This window comes from Stegostoma tigrinum, chromosome 21 (genome assembly GCF_030684315.1).
Source record: "Stegostoma tigrinum isolate sSteTig4 chromosome 21, sSteTig4.hap1, whole genome shotgun sequence".
NCBI classification, from domain to species: Eukaryota; Metazoa; Chordata; class Chondrichthyes; order Orectolobiformes; family Stegostomatidae; genus Stegostoma; species Stegostoma tigrinum.
In genome coordinates this window covers 12,504,080-12,523,621 of record NC_081374.1, presented here as the reverse complement: position 1 = coordinate 12,523,621, position 19,542 = coordinate 12,504,080, and the positions used below count along the sequence as shown (strand labels likewise).

At 40.8% G+C, this 19,542-nt stretch overlaps 1 protein-coding gene across 6 annotated transcripts in view; it reads left to right on the top strand.

The window, feature by feature from the left end:
• The window catches only part of LOC125462738 (AMP deaminase 2-like), a 162,136-nt gene that overhangs the window by 93,757 nt on the left and 48,837 nt on the right, over positions 1–19,542 (top strand). For 5 of the 6 annotated variants that reach the window (XM_048553026.2, XM_048553027.2, XM_048553024.2 and 2 more), the window contains exons 2-6: positions 3,394–3,527; positions 10,320–10,450; positions 16,271–16,339; positions 18,115–18,226; positions 18,889–19,075. In XM_048553026.2, the coding sequence (XP_048408983.1) occupies positions 3,394–3,527; positions 10,320–10,450; positions 16,271–16,339; positions 18,115–18,226; positions 18,889–19,075 (633 nt within the window). The remainder of the gene's footprint in view (positions 1–3,393; positions 3,528–10,319; positions 10,451–16,270; positions 16,340–18,114; positions 18,227–18,888; positions 19,076–19,542) is intronic. The other variant, XM_048553025.2, reaches the window with a different exon arrangement.

Sequence of the window (19,542 nt, the reverse complement as noted above, 5' to 3'; positions counted from 1 at the left end):
CTTGATTGTTCAATTTGATGGCCCTCCCTAATGAGTACACCACTGTCATTCTTTTGTAAGGAATACTACCCCAGCTCCCCTCCTCTTGGAGTCATCCCTAAGTGTGGGATGTCCTTGGATATTTAGTTCCCAATGTTGGTCACCCTGTAGCTATCTCTCTGTCTTATGGCAATTAATTAATATCCATTTGCTAATTTGTGCACTCAATCTTTTTGTGAATGCTATGTCCATTCCGATAGAGTGCCCTTAATACCAGTTTTAACACTTGTCCATTTTGATCCTGTTTGATTAACTGCCCCTTACTTGTAGTAACTTTTATCACAGAAAGTTACGTACTCGGGTATCTTATTTTTACTCATGATTGTAACTCATATGGGCGCGTGCTTTGATGCTTTATCTCAATATAGTAGAATTTCAAACATGTAGCTTTGCTGAAGATCTGCATGAATTCTGCTGCTAAATATAGCTAGACAGATTAATAATGAATGACTGCAGTCACTGAATTGTGCCACTGCAGAAAGATGATGGCAGCTGATCTGTCAAAAGAGAACACAGAAGAATATTTGTCTTTCTTTGTTGGCGTAGAGCCTCCCAATCCTCAAAACATCTTTTTCCTCTCTGTAGCATCCACAGGTATATGCAGTGCAAAAACTTGGCTGCAGTGTTGAAGGGGATCATTTTTTGAGCATGTGTTTGTAAAAAATGAATTACACTGGAGAACAAAATGTTGGAGTGTGAATAGAATTATTTAGGAAAATTGAAAATATACGGAACTAGATTTTTGGACAATATTTGACATAATGATGAATGTTTAAGGACATCAAATACCCATTACATATAACCAAGCAAGAAGTTATTCTTGCTGTTCTTTGAAAGCGTTGTCCAATTAGTCTTACTCCCCAATCTTTTCCCCACAGCCTTCCCATTTTTCTCCTTTGAGTATTTATTTTCTTCCCTTTTGAAGTTTCTGTTCTGCTTCAAATACTTAGACCAAATATAAGTGTTTTGTAGTCTATCCATTAGTTGAAACTGAAGTGATTCAGAATGTTGAAATGCACTTTTTGCTGAAAGCCATGACAGTTGATCATGCTAGTTTTTGTCTTAACTTCTGCAATCAAAGTATGTTTGTGCCATACTGTTATCTGATTATCCAAATCTTTTAATCTGTTAAATTGACCAATGTTTTTCCATTGTGAGAGTTTGGCTTAGGTTCTGGAATTGGTGTCTGAGTTTTTGACAACTCAACTAATAATATTAAAATAATAGAAACATTTGCATCCAGCCATTTCCAAGGTGTAATTCTGATTTTCTCAAAGGCATTTGTATATTCTGAATGGCAAGTTCTTATTATATTAGACTTATTTTGACAGAATGCTATCCCTCAGGAAAAGAGTTTAAAATTTTGGCCAGGATGCAGCTGCCACGAGTCAATGTATGATATCCCATCAATCCACATAATTTAAAGAGTAGAGAGTCATACAATACAGAAGATAATACACTTTCAACATGTTGAAATACTTTTAATAATTATCTCTTTTATATTGGTCAACAGCAGAAAAACTGTACTTACTGTCGTTCTCGGCATTGTAAACTTGAGATTGCCACAAAGTGAAATATAAGAGCAAACAGCCATGTTAAAATGATTAAGTCACTTGTTTAGTATTTCTCACATATGAAAATAAATTTTGTGACCTTGGAATTCTTTGAGTCATTGCAAACCTAGAGTTTAAGCTGCTCTTTGATGTTTGTGATGAACATATAGTACCAGCATGAATTCCTCTGTAGTCTCTTTTCATACATTTATTAATCCACTTGGTGAGTCAGTGTCTTAAAGGAGCATGCAATTTCAGACAGATGCAGTAACCTGTTTAGTTGCAACATCATTGACAGTAATTGTGACCCCAAGAGGGGGCAGGTTGAGTATAGTAGTCATCCATTCCATTATTCGTGTTGGTAGGAAATGTGGACTATAGTTAAATATAAAATGTGTAAGAATAATCAAAAGCCTCTGAGAAAATGTTAGCTTTACAGGCAATGCAATGTCAACACAATTGTAAGAAATGTGGCAATCATATTTCACACAGTATGCACCCGCAAACATCAATTTGGTAATGACCAGATAATCTGTTTTTATGGTGGAGATTTGAGAGATAAACATTGACCACAAATAACTTGCTGGCTGGTGTTTGAAGTAATGTCATGGGATCATTCAAGCCCTCTTAAGTACAGGGAAGCTTGATGTCTAATCCAAAAATACTCCCACTAACAGTGCATAACTCTCTCAGTAATGCGCTGGAGTATTAATACTAACTTCTTATGCACCTGTCAGATTGAACCCACAACATCGGCTCAGACATCCTGATGAGAGTCATTGGAACAGCCTAGACTGGAGTGCACGTCAGGACCATGTGGAGCCCTCAATGCAACTGCTGGGAATTGTGTAGGAAATTAAATATCTGAAGGGCAATTCCCCTGAGACTAGAAAATTCTGAAAACGTCAATTTAGTCAGATGATTTGGGGGATTGTGACTCACTTAAGATTAATAGTTGCCCAGACATAATTTTGAGGATTAAAACCCTACTGTTACTCCTCCTAGCTGATACACCAGCTACACCATCCGAAATAGCCCAACCAAACACACCTTCATTGCTTGACCCCCACCTCTGTAATGTGCAGACCCACTCCCATCCGTCTGACTCAACAACAGTTTCTCACCCCTGACTGGACGCCACCCTGTCACCTTCCCATCGACCTAGTGGCCTACCCACCTGATGCAATACCCCCTCACCCACAAGACAAAATATATGTCATTATCTCTCCAAGCACGTGGAGCTCAAACCTGCAATTAGACTTAAGCTTGCATTTTCCCGGGACCTGTCAAAATGGCAGGCTATGCTGCTGATCATTTAAATCTGAGAAACCAACAAAAGGAGGCATGCTTGATATGAAGGTATCTTTGCTGGATTTGTGGATTCCAGGACAAGTTTATAAAAGGCGGCCACAGTCCAGGAATCTCTATTCCAGAAGACCTGTAGAGTTAAGTGTGTAAATTTTATTCGGATCAAGTTGGAAATAGGATTTCTGACCATGATCAGTATATCTGAGCCACTATGTACAACCAAATGACACTCAAATATGAAAATACACCACTTTGATCATAGCTCGTTCTCTACTATGTGAAATTTGAGTATTTTGAAGTCAAAATCTATGCTTCTGCACTAACTCTGATACACAAAGTGGTTGCCTTAAGCATTTTGAATCTGATGAATAAACAATCAGGTCTGGCATTGTATTTTATTCATATTAACTTTAATTGTAGCCTTTTAATTCCTTTCTGGAGGTGAGACATTGCTGCAAACCTCTAATTGAAATCTGTTTATTTGCTTACGCAGATGTGCACAACAAGACTGGGACTCTCAAGCAAATTCATTGCTCTCAGTCACTTCCTGGAACTCCACTCTCACTCAAATCTTTTCCTATTCACCTACCAACATCCATGGATGGAAAGTATAAGGAGATTGCAGAGGTAAGTGATACCGTTGTCTGATTTATTTTCCAAGCTACCTTTTACCCTCCACTGCCGAAGCGGGGAAGAAATCATGTTTTCACCCTTCTTGTTAGTTGTTTAATTTGTTAGTCATTTAGCCTGTAAATGATGTATTTCAAAACCTATTGACAGATCACAACAAAACTTGGAACAAAGTGTTACGAAGAACTGATTTGCTTTTGATAAGGATGTAGACCTATTTCTTTAGAAGACCCATCACCATTCGGAGATGAGGTGAAATTATTTTTAAAATATGTTCTGCCATGTTTAGCTAGACAGTTTTAGGTTCTGGCATCTGCAGCAAAGGTATTTTTGACAGCTGTCAAGATATGAGCAGAGTTTTCAGAATAGGTGGTTGGATGTGGATTGATCTGAGCATGCTTGGTGAAGTATAACTTCTTAGTAAAAAGATTTGTTCTATCAACTTTGTCATTACAGAGCATTAACGAGATAGGGAAAAGTGACATAGGCAGACAGGGAAAAGACGTCCTGCAAAGGAAGTTCAGGACGTTAACCAGCTCTAGGATTGTAAACCCAGGATTGCTTCCTGTACCATGTGCCAGAGAGGCTAGGAATAGGAAGATTGTACAGATAAACATGTGGCTTCAGGTATGTGGATTATTGGGATGTCTTCGGGGCAGTCCCCAGTACTTGATGGGATCTGTCCCAGAATGTTGAGGGAGTCAGGTGAGGAAATTGCTGGGGCCTTGTACAAAATCTTTGTATCCTCTTTAGGCGGAGGAGAGGTCCCAGAGGACTGGAGAATGGCCAATGTCCTCCTGTGTTTAAGAAGGGCAACAGGAATAATCCAGAGTGTTGCATGCTAGTGAGCCTTAAATCACTGGTAGAGAAATTATTGGAGGAGTTTCTTCCTCACATTTAGGAAAATATGGACTTGATAGGCTGTGTTTCACAAACTTGAATGAGTTTTTTTGAGGAAATGACAAAGATGATAGAGGGCAGAGCAGTAAATGTTATCTAAGTGGACTTTAGCTAGGTCTTTGACAAGGCCTGTCATGGCAAGCTGATGATAGCAGTGGAAGGATATTTTTCTGACTGGTGATCTGTTACCAGTGGTGTTCCAAAGGGGTCAGTGCTGAGGACACTTGTTTGTAATATTTATAAACCATTTGGAAGCGAATGTAGGTGGCCTGATTAGTAAGTTTGTAGATGACACAAAATGCGGAAGCTGCAGAAAGTGAGGATGATTGCCAGAGGATACGGAAGGATATAGATATGCTGGAGATTTGGGTGGAGAAATGACGGATGGAGTTTAATCTGAACAAATGTGCAGTGATGAAATTTGGAAGATCTGATGCAGCTGGGAAATATATAGTAAATGGCAGAACCTTTCGTAACAACCGCATACAGAGGGACATAGGCTAATAGGTAGGTCCACAGTTCCCTGTAAGTGCCAGCACAGGTGGATAATTGGTCAAGAAAGCATATAGCAATTATGTCTTCATCGATGAGGGCATAGAGTATAAAAATTGACAAATCACATTTGTAGCTCTATAAAACTTTATTTCAGCCACATTTAGAATGTTGTGTATGTTTCTGGTTGACACATCCAGTAGGATGTGGAGGCTTTTGGAGAAGATACAGAAAAGATTTACCAGGATGTTGCTTGGCTTGGATGGTACTATCTATGAGGGCAGTTTGGTCAAACTTGTTTTTTACTTCAATGTTGGAGGCTAAGGGGCAACTTGATAGAAGTTTACTGAATTATGAGAGATAGGGATAGAATGGATAATTGGAGTCTTTTTTCACACCCAGGGTAGAAATGTTAATTACTAGAGAACATAGGTTTAAAGGCAAAATGAGAGATGATTTGGTTACACAGAGGTAGGTAAGTGTTCAGAGACCTCCATCACTGGCAGCACATTTCCATCCACATGACCAATAGATATATGAATAGATAGGGAATAGAAGAATATGGACTGTGTAGAGGCAAAATGCTTTTAGTTTAGAAGACATCATGTGTTGGCATAGTCTTGGTTGGCCAAAGGGCCTGTTCCTGTGCTGTACTGTTCTTTGATCAGTGACTCACACAGACAATGGTAGGGCCCTAGGGAATGTTATAGAACAAAGAGATCTGTGGTACAGGTTCATAGCTCCGTGAAAATGGAGTCACAGGTAGACAGATCCGTGAAGAAGGTGTTCGTCATTTGGAACATTGAGTATGGGAGTTGGGACGTCGTGTTGCAGCTTTAAAAGGTTTTGGTGACGCGACTTTTGGCGTACTGCAGTTCTGCTCACCCTACTACAGAAAGGATATGATTAAACTAGAGACAGTACAGAAAAGATTCACCAGGATGCTGCCTGGACTGGAAGGTTTGAGTTATATGGACAGGTTGGATAAGCTGGGTCTCTTTTCCCTGGAGGGTAGAAGACTGAGGGGTGATCTTGTAGAGGTCTATAAAATCATGAATCGTGAGATAACATGAATAGCGAACAGCTTTTCCTCAGGACAGGGGAGTCTAAAGCTAGTGGGCATAGGTTTAAGGTGAGAGAGGAGATATACAAAAGGGCCCAGAGGGGCAATTTTTTTTTGTCAGACAGTGCTGAGTGTCTGGAACAGGCTGCTAGAGCTAGTGGTGGAAACAAGTACAATTATGTCATTTAAGAAACGTGTAGACATGGAGGGAATTGGACAAAATGCAGGTAAATGGGACTAGTTTAAACTGTAAAAACTGGGTGGCATGGGCAAATTGGGCCAAAGGGCCTGTTTCCATTCTGTAAACCTCAATGACTCTATAACTGTGTAATTGTAATAATCCTGATCTAATGCAGCATGATCAAAGCATGTGCTTTGCTGAATGCCTGCCTCGTATTTGTTTATTTCTTCAGGACTAATTCTCTGGCACTTAGAAGCTGATTCAATGTTGGCTTTTGTTCATGAATGGTAAAACCTAGATCTGTTTAACTTTTTAAGCATTTTAATACTTGAGTACTGTGTATACTTACTATGTATGTTTTGTGCCCATTTGTTTTTTGGAATTCCACAGAATTCCAGTTAGATTTCTTGCACCTACCAAAGCACCAAAAAGGTTCTTCTCAAAGTCCATTCTTATCACTTCAGTTGTGGCTAGAGAATCTCCTGGAATGGCTTCTCTTCCCTGTCTTGTGCTCTGCTCTCTAGTGCTGCACAAGGATATCTTCTTGACCCCCTCCCAATTCTCAGTTACTTGGTGGCATCATCTTAAAATCCAGCATCTGTTTCCACCAGGGTGCACAATCTTTTTGTTTTGAGAGCTCTGAGATTTTCTTGAGTGCTACAGCTTGTTTTTAGGGAGCTTATTTTTCATTTCTACTAACTCATACTTGTTAGGTGATATTGTCTAGTGATGATACTTCCTGTTTTTGTTTTGACATTTTGAGTATTGAAATCCAAACAGAAGCAGAGTTAGAAGAATTTGTTTTTGTCCTCCATCGTTATCAACCCTCCTTTAGAGTTAAAGACACCACATACAAGGAAAGCATTAATTTCTCCAAAGGCACAGTGTTCAAATGGTGCAACATAACTGATGTGAGTTATTTTTAGGAAAAGCTTTTGATCTAATGACCATTCCTTGAGGCAATCACCCTAAGCACACCATTCATAGACAAGTGAGGTCATAGCTAATATATTTCCGTTGGCTTATGTGCAAAGCCAGAAGATTTACCCAGGAAGCCACTACCATTTTCACTGCAGTTCAGATCTCCATTTCAAATTTAAGTTTAATAATCAGCAACGACTATTTATACAGTAGTAGCCACTGCATTCTTTCCTATCACAGTAGCTTCCATGTATAGCCCTTAAGCTGGAGATTCCATATTCAGTTGTAAGGAATTCATGACCTCACTGACTTCAAGTATTGGCTGGTTAGCTGAGTATTCCTTTGTAGACACGATTTCAAACTGTTCTCTCTTTTTGCAGCCTCCCTATTCTCCCACCACTTGCACCCCCCTCCATTCCACTCATTACCTTGCAGCCTCCCCCATTCTGCACCCCCTCCACAGTGCAGCCTCTATCTCCCTCCATATCACAGTCTGCACCATTTTTCCTCTTCCCTTGCAGCGTTCCCAACCCTGCAACCTCTTACTTTTCTTTCTCTCTTCCCTTGCAGCCTCCTGTCAGATGGAACTCCCTTACAGTCAGCCCCCTTGGTGGCAAAAGGCTTCTCCCCAGCAGTGGCAAAAGTCTCCCTTCCACTTACCTAGTGGCTCAAGGCTTCTCCCCACAAATAGCCCTAATGGCAAAAGGTGGCTTATTTGCTTACTTACCTTTTTCTTTTACACTGTGTACCTCCAATCATGGACTGGTTCTGTCTCACACTCTTATTAGCACGCATGGAAGTGAACTAGCCGGTGATTACAAGAGCAGGTCCTCAGATTCTGTTCATTCTAACCAGGAGAGTGACTTTTCTGAATGTTTGCCCCTCCATGACTGAATTTTCCTGGCATTTTGGATACAACTTTGAAACTTCCCTTTGTATTTTGAGAGCTTTCCGCTTGCTGATGGCACCTACCTCTACCTCACCACCATCTGTGTTGTTTCATCCACTGTTTCTAAATGCCTGACTGCGTTTTCCAACATCCAGTAGTCAATGAGTGTAAAAACTTTCAAGTAAATATAGAGATATCCTTAACTATTTGTCTTTGATCCATGCTGAAAATCATTTCTGTAGCCATCAATTACATCTTTTTGACTAGGTAGTAGTTTAAGACCAAAGCAGACTGTGTTCAAAATCTTAGTTATTGACCTTCCAACTATGTATTGATGCCAGTATTAAGACCAAGTGTACATACTTCCATATCATCACATAGCTCCATCCTTGCCTTAGCTTGTCTGCTTTGAAACCCACGTCCATGCTAATATCTGGTTAATCATGACGTTAATTAAGTTTGTTGATATCTTTGTTAAAGCCAAGAAGAAATAGCTCATTCATTGATCATATATGGGAAGCATCTTTTGACACTGAGTAAGAAGGGTAAGACCAACAAAACCAATAACCTCTCTCCACAAAGGAAAAGACAAATCTTGATTTATGAGCTCTCCAAGCCTTTGGATTTTATGATTCCAACGTCCCCTGCCTAATCTTCCATTCCCTGATCTTATAAGTTTCGGCTCATCCAAAACTCTGCTGTTTATATCCTAAATTGAACTAAATCCTGTTCTTCCTTCTCTGCTGTGTTTGCTACTATACATGGATTCCTGGTTAATGAATGCCTCAAATTTTACAATTCTCATCATAACTGCACATCATCCATGGGGTTTGCACTCCTTGTGTCTGCAATATCCCTACATATTGTAACTTATCCCTACGCATTTAACTTGCCTATGACATTGGACACATTGCTGACACCTAGCTGTACCCCTCAACTATCTTTTCTCAAAACCTCCACTGTCTCTGCATTACTTATCTACAATTAGTTTTGTTCAACTATAAATACCTCGAGGTGAATATTAGAGACAAGACCAAGAACAGGCTGTTGTGTATTAATGTACGTTGCCTCCAGAATGTGTTTGAGTGCTACACCGTGAATGTGACTGATCACCCTTAAATTGTTTGTTAGTTTAATTCTTAGCACCTGCGATTATTAAACAAATTTTGTCCAATTCTATAATTGCTTCTAATATTGGACACTGGTAAGCTTCGCAAAAAATGGGATCATTGCTTATGATCAGGACCTTGTGTGTGAACAGCTAAAGTGACATGCTCTCTGACACAATCCATCAGTCTCTGAGAGGTTAGCCTGCGTACCCAGCATCACACTGGCACTGAAGGTAACATTACTCATCTCTTGGCAGAAAGTCTTTTTGGTTTTTTGGCAGCATCCTGTTAGTTGTGAGCATCGCTCTTGTTGCTACTGCATAGTAGTAACATGAGAGATTTGCTTCACCTGGTGTTTAAATGTTTGCGATACCTTGCCCTGCTAGGGAACTCTGTGTTAGACTGGGCACTTTGCGAATAGACAGTGACAGCCATTGGTCCATTCATGAGTTTGTATACTAGACAGTGGGAAATCATCTGAACAGGTTAGAAATTATCTCTCCGGATAACTTTGAAACCTGGTGTAATTTTAAACAAAACTTGGTAGTTGATGGTCAGTCATTTAACTGTACATTCCCCATGACCTTGCCTGTAACAGCTGGAATCCACTTGCCAACCAATTAGTACCATCTCAGGCAGTATCAAATGTTGTTCCCATTTACATTGGTATTCTTACTTGTGTCCCGATGAGTACAAGACAAAATGCTTCAATAAAATCTGCCTTCTTTTAACAATACTCCAGTTCTCTACTACCAAACAATTATTATAAATACCATTGAACTATAACTGTTAGAAAGTATGCTCTATGTTGTACAATGGTGAAAGTACCAGGTTTTGATTTCTATATTTTAGAATTCCTTAGCTCAATTATTCTTTCCATCGTCCTACAATTATTTTAAAGCCAAGCTTGACTACCATTTACGTTGCTTAGCCCATCACCTCTCTTGTTCTTATTAAACTTGGTTTTTTCAGTGCAAGCTTTGACTCTCATAGTTAAGCATCTTAAAGTTCATGCTTCATAATGAATGAAACCTTTTCCCTAAACTTATGTTTAACAATTTCAACAAGGTTAATACTGCTACGATGGTTTAAATGTGTGTGCAGTATGAGCCACGTCCAAATCTTTCTAATATGTTTTGTATTCTGTAAGAATAATTACTATCCTGCATGTTCCAACTGAATAGCATCTGACAGTTCTTTTGAATTATTCCTTGTTCCGTATTTATTGCTTTAGGAGCTGTTCACCCGATCACTGACAGAGAGTGATATGAGGACTGCTCCTTATGAATTTCCAGAGGAGAGTCCAATCGAACAGCTGGAGGAGAGACGGCAACGGTTGGAACGCCAGATCAGTCAGGATGTGAGGTAAACTGAATTGCTGTATGAACTCTAGGTAGCCTGTCACTTTAATAATTTGCTCAATCAAATAATGTAAACAGCAAGGTCATTGTTGTTATTCATTTTGCAGTGTGTGCCGTAGGACATAGGAGCAGGTGTAGGTCATTCACCGCCTCAAGCCTGTGTTGCCATATATTATGATTATGGCTGATCATCGAGCTCATTAACTTAATCCTCCACTTCCCCATATCATTTGATCCCTTTTAGCCACAAGAGCCATATCTACCTCCCTCTTGCAAACAGTTTTTGGTGGCCTCAACCACTTTATGTAGTAGTGAATTCCATAGACTCACCACTTCTGGGTGAAGAAATTTCTCCTCATCTCCGAAAAGGATTCCCTGTTATCCTTAAACTATAATCCTTGGTTCTGGATTCCACCACTGTCAGGAGCGTCTTTCCTGTAACTAACCTATGTAAGTCCTGTTTGAATTTTACAGGCTTCTGACATCTCTACATTCTCCTTCTTTCTCCTAAACTCCAGGGAATACAATACTACCCGATTCAGTCTCACCTCATATTTCAGTCCTGCCATCCCCTGAATCAATTGATGAAACTGTCACCATTTTCCCTCTGTAGCAAGAGCATCCTTTCTCAGATAAAGAGACCAAACCTGCATGCAATATTCCAGATGTGGCCCCACCAATGATCTGTATAATTGCAGCTAGACCTTGTTCCTGTATTTGAATCATTTCGCCATGAAGGCCAAATTACAGTTTGCCACTTTACTACCAGCTGCACCTGCATGCAAGTAGTGTCCTGAGCCACATAGGTGTCATTTGAACATTTTCCAGTCTTATTTTACAGTCATTCAAATAGTTATCACCCATCCTATTTTTGATACCAAAATAGATAACCTTAGGCACCTAGATAACAAAGTGTGGAGCTGGATGAACACGGCAGGCCAAGCAGCATCTCAGGAGCACAAAAGCTGACGTTTCGGGCCTAGACCCTTCATCAGAGAGGGGAATGGGGAGAGGGAACTGGAATAAAGAGGGAGAGAGGGGGAGGCAGACCGAAGATGGAGAGAAAACAAGATAGGTAGAGAGGAGAGTATAGGTGGGGAGGTAGGGAGGGGATAGGTCAGTCCAGGGAAGATGGACAGTTCAAGGAGGCGGGATGAGGTGATAGGTAGGAAATGGAGGTGCGGCTTGAGGTGGGAGGAAGGGATGGGTGAGAGGAAGAACAGGTTAGGGAAGCAGAGACAGGCTGGGCTGGTTTTGGGATGCAGTGGGGGGAGGGGGGGGAAGAACTGGGCAGGTTTTGGGATGCACTGGGGGGAGGGGAGTTTTTGAAGCTTGTGAAGTCCACGTTGGTACCATTGGGCTGCAGGGTTCCCAAGCGGAATATGAGTTGCTGTTCCTGCAACCTTTGGGTGGCATCATTGTGGCACTGCAGGAGGCCCATGATGGACATGTTGTCTGAGGAATGGGAGAGGGAGTTGAAATGGTTCGCAACTGGGAGGTGCAGTTATTTGTTGCGAACCGAGCGGAGGTGTTCTGCAAAGCGGTCCCCAAGCCTCCACTTGGTTTCCCCAATGTAGAGGAAGCCACACCAGGTGCAATGAATACAATATACTACATTGGCAGATGTGCAGGTGAACATCTGCTTGATATGGAAGGTCGTCTTGGGGCCTGGGATGGAGTTGAGGGACGAGGTGTGGGGGCAAGTATAGCACTTCCTGCGGTTGCAGGGGAAGGTGCTGGGTGTGGTGGGGTTGGAGGGGTGTGTGGAGCGGACAAGGGAGTCGCGGAGAGAGTGGTCTCTCTGGAAGGCAGACAAGGGTGGGGTTGGAAAAATAGCTTGGGTGGTGGGGTCGGATTGTAGATGGCAGAAGTGTCGGAGGATGATACGTTGTATCCGGAGGTTGGTGGGATGGTATGTGAGAACGAGGGGGATCCTCTGGGGCCAGTTGTGGCGGGGGCGGGGTGTGAGGGATGTGTTGAGGGAAATGCGGGAGACGCGGTCAAGGGCGTTCTCGACCACTGCGGGGGGAAAGTTGAAGAACGTGGACATCTGGGATGTGCGGGGGTGGAATGCCTCATCCTGGGAGCAGATGCGGCGGAGGCTGAGGAATTGGGAATAGGGGTTGGAATTTTTTCAGGAGGGTGGGTGGGAGGAGGTGTATTCTAGGTAGCTGTGGGAGTCAGTGGGCTTGAAATGGGCATCAGTTACAAGCTGGTTGCCTGAGATGGAGACTGAGAGGTCCAGGAAGGTGAGGGATGTGTTGGAGATGGCCCAGGTGAACTTGAGGTTGGGGTGAAAGGTGTTGTGGAAAGTGGATGAACTGTTCGAGCTCCTCTGGGGAGCAAGAGGCAGCGCCGATAGTCATCAATGTAACGGAGTAAGAAGTGGGGTTTGGGGCCTGTGCAGGTGCCGACGGAACCCCGCCCACAGCTGACGCCGACGGAGCCCCACACGAAACCTCCACAGCCAGCAACCCCAGAGTAGACAGCCACACTGAGCCCTTGCATTTCCCCCAACACATCCCTCACATTACGCCCCCGCCACAACCGGCCCCAGAGGATCCCCCTCGTTCTCACATACCATCCCACCAACCTCCGGATACAACGTATCATCCTCCGACACTTCCACCATCTACAATCCGACCCCACCACCCAAGCTATTTTTCCATTCCCACCCTTGTCTGCCTTCCGGAGAGACCACTCTCTCCGCGACTCCCTTGTCCACTCCACCCTCCCCTCCACACCCGGCACCTTCCCCTGCAACCGCAGGAAGTGCTATACTTGCCCCCACACTTCCTCCCTCACCCCCATCCCAGGCCCCAAGATGACCTTCCATATCAAGCAGATGTTCACCTGCACATCTGCCAATGTGGTATATTGTATCCATTGCACCCGGTGTGGCTACCTCTACGTTGGGGAAACCAAGCGGAGGCTTGGGGACCGCTTTGCAGAACACCTCCACTCAGTTCGCAGCAAACAACTGCACCTCCCAGTCGCGAACCATTTCAACTCCCCCTCCCATTCCTCAGACAACATGTCCATCATGGGCCTCCTGCAGTGCCACAATGATGCCACCCAAAGGTTGCAGGAACAGCAACTCATATTCCGCTTGGGAACCCTGCAGCCCAATGGTACCAATGTGGACTTCACAAGCTTCAAAAACTCCCCTCCCCCCAGTGCATCCCAAAACCTGCCCAGTTCTTCCCCCCCCTCCCCCCACTGCATCCCAAAACCAGCCCAGCCTGTCTCTGCTTCCCTAACCTGTTCTTCCTCTCACCCATCCCTTCCTCCCACCTCAAGCCGCACCTCCGTTTCCTACCTATCACCTCATCCCGCCTCCTTGAACTGTCCATTTTCCCTCGACTGACCTATCCCCTCCCTACCTCCCCACCTATACTCTCCTCTCTACCTATCTTGTTTTCTCTCCATCTTCGATCTGCCTCCCCCTCTCTCCCTATTTATTCCAGTTCCCTCTCCCCATTCCCCTCTCTGATGAAGGGTCTAGGCCCGAAACGTCAGCTTTTGTGCTCTGAGATGCTGCTTGGCCTGCTGTGCTCATCCAGCTCCACACTTTACTATCTTGGATTCTCCAGCATCTGCAGTTCCCATTATCTCTGATCAACCTTCGGCACCTAGCCACTTTCGGTGTCAGCTAACTCAAAGCTAATTAGAAAGATGTGTGAAAAACGTGCATGTTGCAACAGTTATTAAAAATGGAATTAAAATAGACTGGAGAAGAGTTGAAACAGTGTTGCTCTGTGCCAGTCTATAGTTGTTCTGTAGAACTTTAAGCCTTACATAGTTTAGGATCTGATGAATTATCTGTAAAATTCAGTACCAGTTTGCTTGTGAGCTATTAGATCATCATTATAAACAGATAGTTGATTGGAGTTAATTGTTGCAGCCCTACTAATTAATTCTAGTTTTAATTTCCCTTTATAGATTTTTAAGATTATGTTGATTTTTATTGGATCTTCTGATACCCTTTGATTCAAAATTAAGCAATTAAAGAATGATTGGAATATGTTCTGAAGTTCTCATTTAGAAATGGTTATTCATTTTGAATGTAAAACAACATCATCAGTTCAGTGACCAGTTACCAGCATTAAATGGAGGAAAGAAGATTGACCAAATCTGACCTCACCATTGTGACAAATTATAAATCAGTTTACTTTGTATAATCCATAAGGCTTTTCTGAAGAAAAATACTAACCGATCGTTATAAGAGTTGTGACTAACCAACAATGGAATGCTAGTTCAAAATCCCATCATGTGATTAAGTTTTTTTGTGAAGGTTTGACCAGTGTTACTTAGGGGACTGCTGAATGTAATAATATCAATTGTTTGTCAGATACTATTGCATCAGACGATGTGTATAACTTAATTTTTTTTACTGAATCTAGTTGCTACTTGTTTGCTTACGAACTTGTACACACCAAAATGGAATATGTTAATTACAAGTGTGACAAAATAAAACTATGAATTGAGAAAAGGTGTAATGTGTTTGTGTTAAATTTGTCTCAGGCAAAAAAAATGTGCAGTTAGAAAGATAAGATTGGTCTCTATATCTCTTCCATGTCTGCATGCTTTCCCTTAATTTTTATATTCATATTTAAGGTTGCTTTTTCTGATGAAATGCCAATAAGAGTGGAACTTGATTCTCATCACTGCATAGAAACTTCTATTTATTTTAATTAGGTGGTCTTGTTCAGGTAGCTCCATGTTGCCAAGTTGGAGTCCTCCTGGTAGAATTACGGTTCAAGTTTCAGAACGACCTATTTCTTAAACATGTCTCTCAGCTGAGTGATAGTCAGCTGTCAGTGGGGGGGAAGCTAGGTTGGGTGCAGAAAACATAATGTTTTGTCTCTTGAAAGACAAAACTGACGATGCCAAATGGTCTTGCACTGCTGTGCAACAAAGAACCATGGAGAGATTAGTCAGCAGCAGTTTTAATGTTACTGAAGTGATTTTTGAAGTATGCTGGGGATAGGTTGGAATCAAAACCCTTTTATCAAGGATGCAGAAAAAGCATTATGTTTATGACATTGACAATTGGTTCCTATTGGCCTCTTGACCATTAGTGATAAGATAACCATTGTGGTGCACTCATTCTCTGTGAAATTTTATTTTTAACTTGGATATTGTTTTACTCCAGCTATTTGGTTTAATTTGTGTGGCCATTACTACTATTGGTACCAGAAGTTAGTTACATATGTATATCATGGACTGCCCACATTTTAACAGTGGTTTTTGCATTGAAGTCTAAGCTATACAAGTTCCAAATGTAACAGAACTTAATGCTGAGGTTTTATTTTCAGGACTTGTGTTTTTATGCCATACTGGGATCATTATTGCTATGCAGCCCTGTTGAAAGGTTTCCCAGAGTTTTCGCAGTAATGGTCTGTGTGGCAAATGGAATTGTGTTTAAAATTATAATTTTGGTTAGTTGTTTGTTTATATGGCTGCAGATATTTAGAACTTCATTGTACTGTTTTAATATTGGAGAAATTGAAGAAAGCTAGTACATATTTTTGTCTATGATGGAAAACTGTGTGTTACCAACCATTTTAGTCTGTATTGCTGTTTGCAGAAACCACTAAAATGATGAGAATATTAATGCAAGTAAAGTTAGTTGGTGGGGGGAGACATAGAGCCAAACAATAGTTTAAATTGCTGAGACAAACTGTGTTGCATCACAAACTGTGAACTGCAGTTAGAAAATATGTTTGCTAATGTCTGGATTAACTAGCTTATCTTCTCTTTTTTTTCCATTTCCCCTTTCTGTCCTTGCATCTTTTGTCTTGCTTCTGCCTGCCATCCTCAGACTAGAACCAGAAATTTTGCTCAGAGCCAAACAGGACTTCATGAAAATTGACAGCGCTACAGATCTACAGTGAGTCATTCTGCACTCCCCGATGGAGTGCTTCTTCAGCCTGGTACCAATCATGTATCTACAGAACAGTCGTGGATATTATCTGCTTTCATTTTTGCCTTTTCACAGGTTTCTATAAGTGGATTGGTTATGCACTTATGACCAAGCGGACTGGCGGTTGAGCACTGATCTAAGATCTGTTTTTAATTTAAGAAAGGTCTTTAGTGACAGATTACAGAATCCAGATATAATTGAAACGTTTTTATTTAAGTGATTTCATTTTTAATAACAAGATCCTGTCTTAGATTATTTTTCTTGCTTTGCAAATTTTCTTCTGAAGTTCGAAGTATTTTTGAAAACTGTGTTTTAAGTTTTGACGTGATATTCAGTTTTGGAGTTCATGTGCAGCATGTAGATCATGACGTGAACAGTAAAATTTCAGTTTTTATCCTTAGCCTGTGGTTTGAAATTCTGTAGCCACTGGAAGTTTAGTTATAATTTTTTTTCACTTTGGCATTGCAAAAAATAGTGAGTCATGGAGACAAATCTTGTGGTTGTGTAGCGGTGAATTGGACTGAAAGCCATTTACGGATTGGGAACTGATGGGTAGTATTGCTTTCTTCTAGACCGACTGTGTGAGGGAATTCTTCAGGCCTAGAGGTGAACTCTTAATTACAGTTGGATCTGTACAGTTATCAGTTATAAGCAGTCATGCTGCTTTTTCTGTAATCAGCTTTTAATTGTGAGAAGTATCCATCCTATGAAGCTCTGTTCAGATTGAATAGGACATGAGTAGGATATTTCCACTCCTGTAGTTTACAGTGCCATTCTAAATAGATCAATATTTGAATGAAAGAATGATGTTTTGATAATAAAAATGGATGTAGAGTTCTAGAAAGATCATGTAGGCTGCCATTCTTTTCTAAAAGACTAACGTTTCTTCGGGGTCTTTAAAATTGTATTGGAGTTTGAAATGATAATCATCTAAAAAGTTTTCCCAATTGTCTGTAACAAAAGCACATACCTATACTATAGCAGCTGATCAACTAAAGAACTTAGGAGGAATTGCTTTATGAGAAAAGTAGTAAGAATGCGAATCCCACTGCCAGGAGAATGGTTGGTGCAGATTGAATCAACTCATTTTAAGGATTGGCTTGAAGTACGGATGAGAGAGTAGGGAATGAGAAGTATACAGAATGGGGCAGGAAGAGTTAATAGTGATTGGGGTATTCATGTGTAGTTCAACCACTGATGTTAGACAAGCTAAGCCATCACTTGCCATTTGTGAAACTGCAGGGCAGATAATTTTTGATGTAAGGACATTTCAGCCAGGTAAACCAAGGTGCAGTAGTAGTTTCAAAGTTTTGATTTTATGCATGAAATCTTTGGAAACATGAAATTAATGAAGTTTAGTGAAAATTCTGGTTTATTTTTCACACTGGCAGTTTTGATTTTAAGCAATTAGCAGCACCTTGAGAGCAAATAAATGATGCATTTGATCCATGGATAAGGTTTGCCAAGTTATGTTCAGTTTGGAGCTTGTGAATATATTGATAAGTTTCTACTGTGTTATAATAATTACTTCCACATTTCACGTTCCACACAGATAGTGAATTCCTAGTTCTGTTATAATATAATCCCTTAATTTGCATTAGTTTGATGACTTCTGGCAAAGAATCTTCTCCAACAAATGCAAATACATCAAGGTGTGACCTTGCAGTGAACTCGGATTTTCCAGCTGAAAACTTCATATAATTGAGATGTTTTATGATCTATCCTTTCGACTTCTTCCTTAGACACTACAACGACCAAATTGATGCCACAACAGAGAAGTACCCTGAGGAAAAAGAGAATGAGATTGAGCAGGAATTCCAACGAGTTCGCATTTTTGGAGAAGAAAAATGTGGGGTATGACATAACTTTGTTTTTGCCACATTTTCCTTTTTGTTTAACATGGTTTTATTTTTATTACTTACAAACTAAATAGATATTTTACAACCTGTTATCTTGGAATTGATACATTTGCAGCCCTAGCATTGTAACCCAAGTGATGGCACATTATGTTCAACCATGGGGCATTTCCCTTCACAACGAGAATATAAAGTTGAAAGGAAAATTGCTGTGAGCATCTTTTATATGGCTTTTAGAGGCAACAATCAATGTTATGGGGAGTTAGGGAAACTGAGAAAGTGAACAGGTTTTCTGCTCATTTTCAGGGAATTGTAACTTTGGTAGAATGACGAAAGATAAAATAGAGAAAGTAGTTTAAGAACACCAAGTAGTATGTAATCAAGAGAATATCGTCGTAGTAATCATTTAAATAAGATGTAAAATAAAATAATTTAGAAACCCAAGAGCTATCCTATTAATGAAATTCAAGACGGTGATAAGGCATGCCTCTAGCTTTTTAGAAATATGAATTGAGAAATCAAAGATGTTCTGTTTTTCAGTAATTCTTGATTATTATTGGTTTCTCCTTGTTATGAGTCTGTAGGCAATTAACGTTTTAATGAGAGCATCACCCACAAACGATATTTTATGGCTTCTAAATTTATTTTGATTAATCACAGGTTCCTTTCACAGACCTTCTGGATGCTGCCAAATGCGTTGTCAAAAGCCTGTTTGTTCGAGAGAAGTACATGGCTCTCTCTCTGCAGAGCTTCTGTAAGACCACTAAGAGGTTTCTGGAGCAACTGAGAGACGGGCAGTGTCAAGCAAACTTGCATGATGAAATGCTGGAAGCACCCATTTCACCAGGTGAGACCAGACACAAAATTGTCAGCAGCAGTAGATTATGTTGGAAGCTTTCAGTGACAGATGGTGATTGCTGCTGGCTCTCGAATAAAAATATTATCTGATTGGCAAACAGGGAATTATTTCTGAAACAGCATGGACTGGATGTTAATAACATTATATCAAATGCTGTTGGTTTAAGCTGGAGCTTTTACAAATGTTATCCATTGAATCAAAAACTCAGAAATCCCTTGATAGGTTATGAAAGGGCATGTTTTAAGGGGAAAATTGGTGAACATTAGCACCATGAAATAGCTCCTCAAATTGACAGTCATTTTTTTCACTGCAGCAGTTATTATTTTCCATTGACTCAAACTATTGCCAAGATTTTTTTTAATGTAAGCCAAGTACAGGCAATGTTGTAACCAGGAAATGAATCTTCAAAAAGAGTATTGTTCAGTTAACGTGAGTGAAATCAAAATTTGAATATG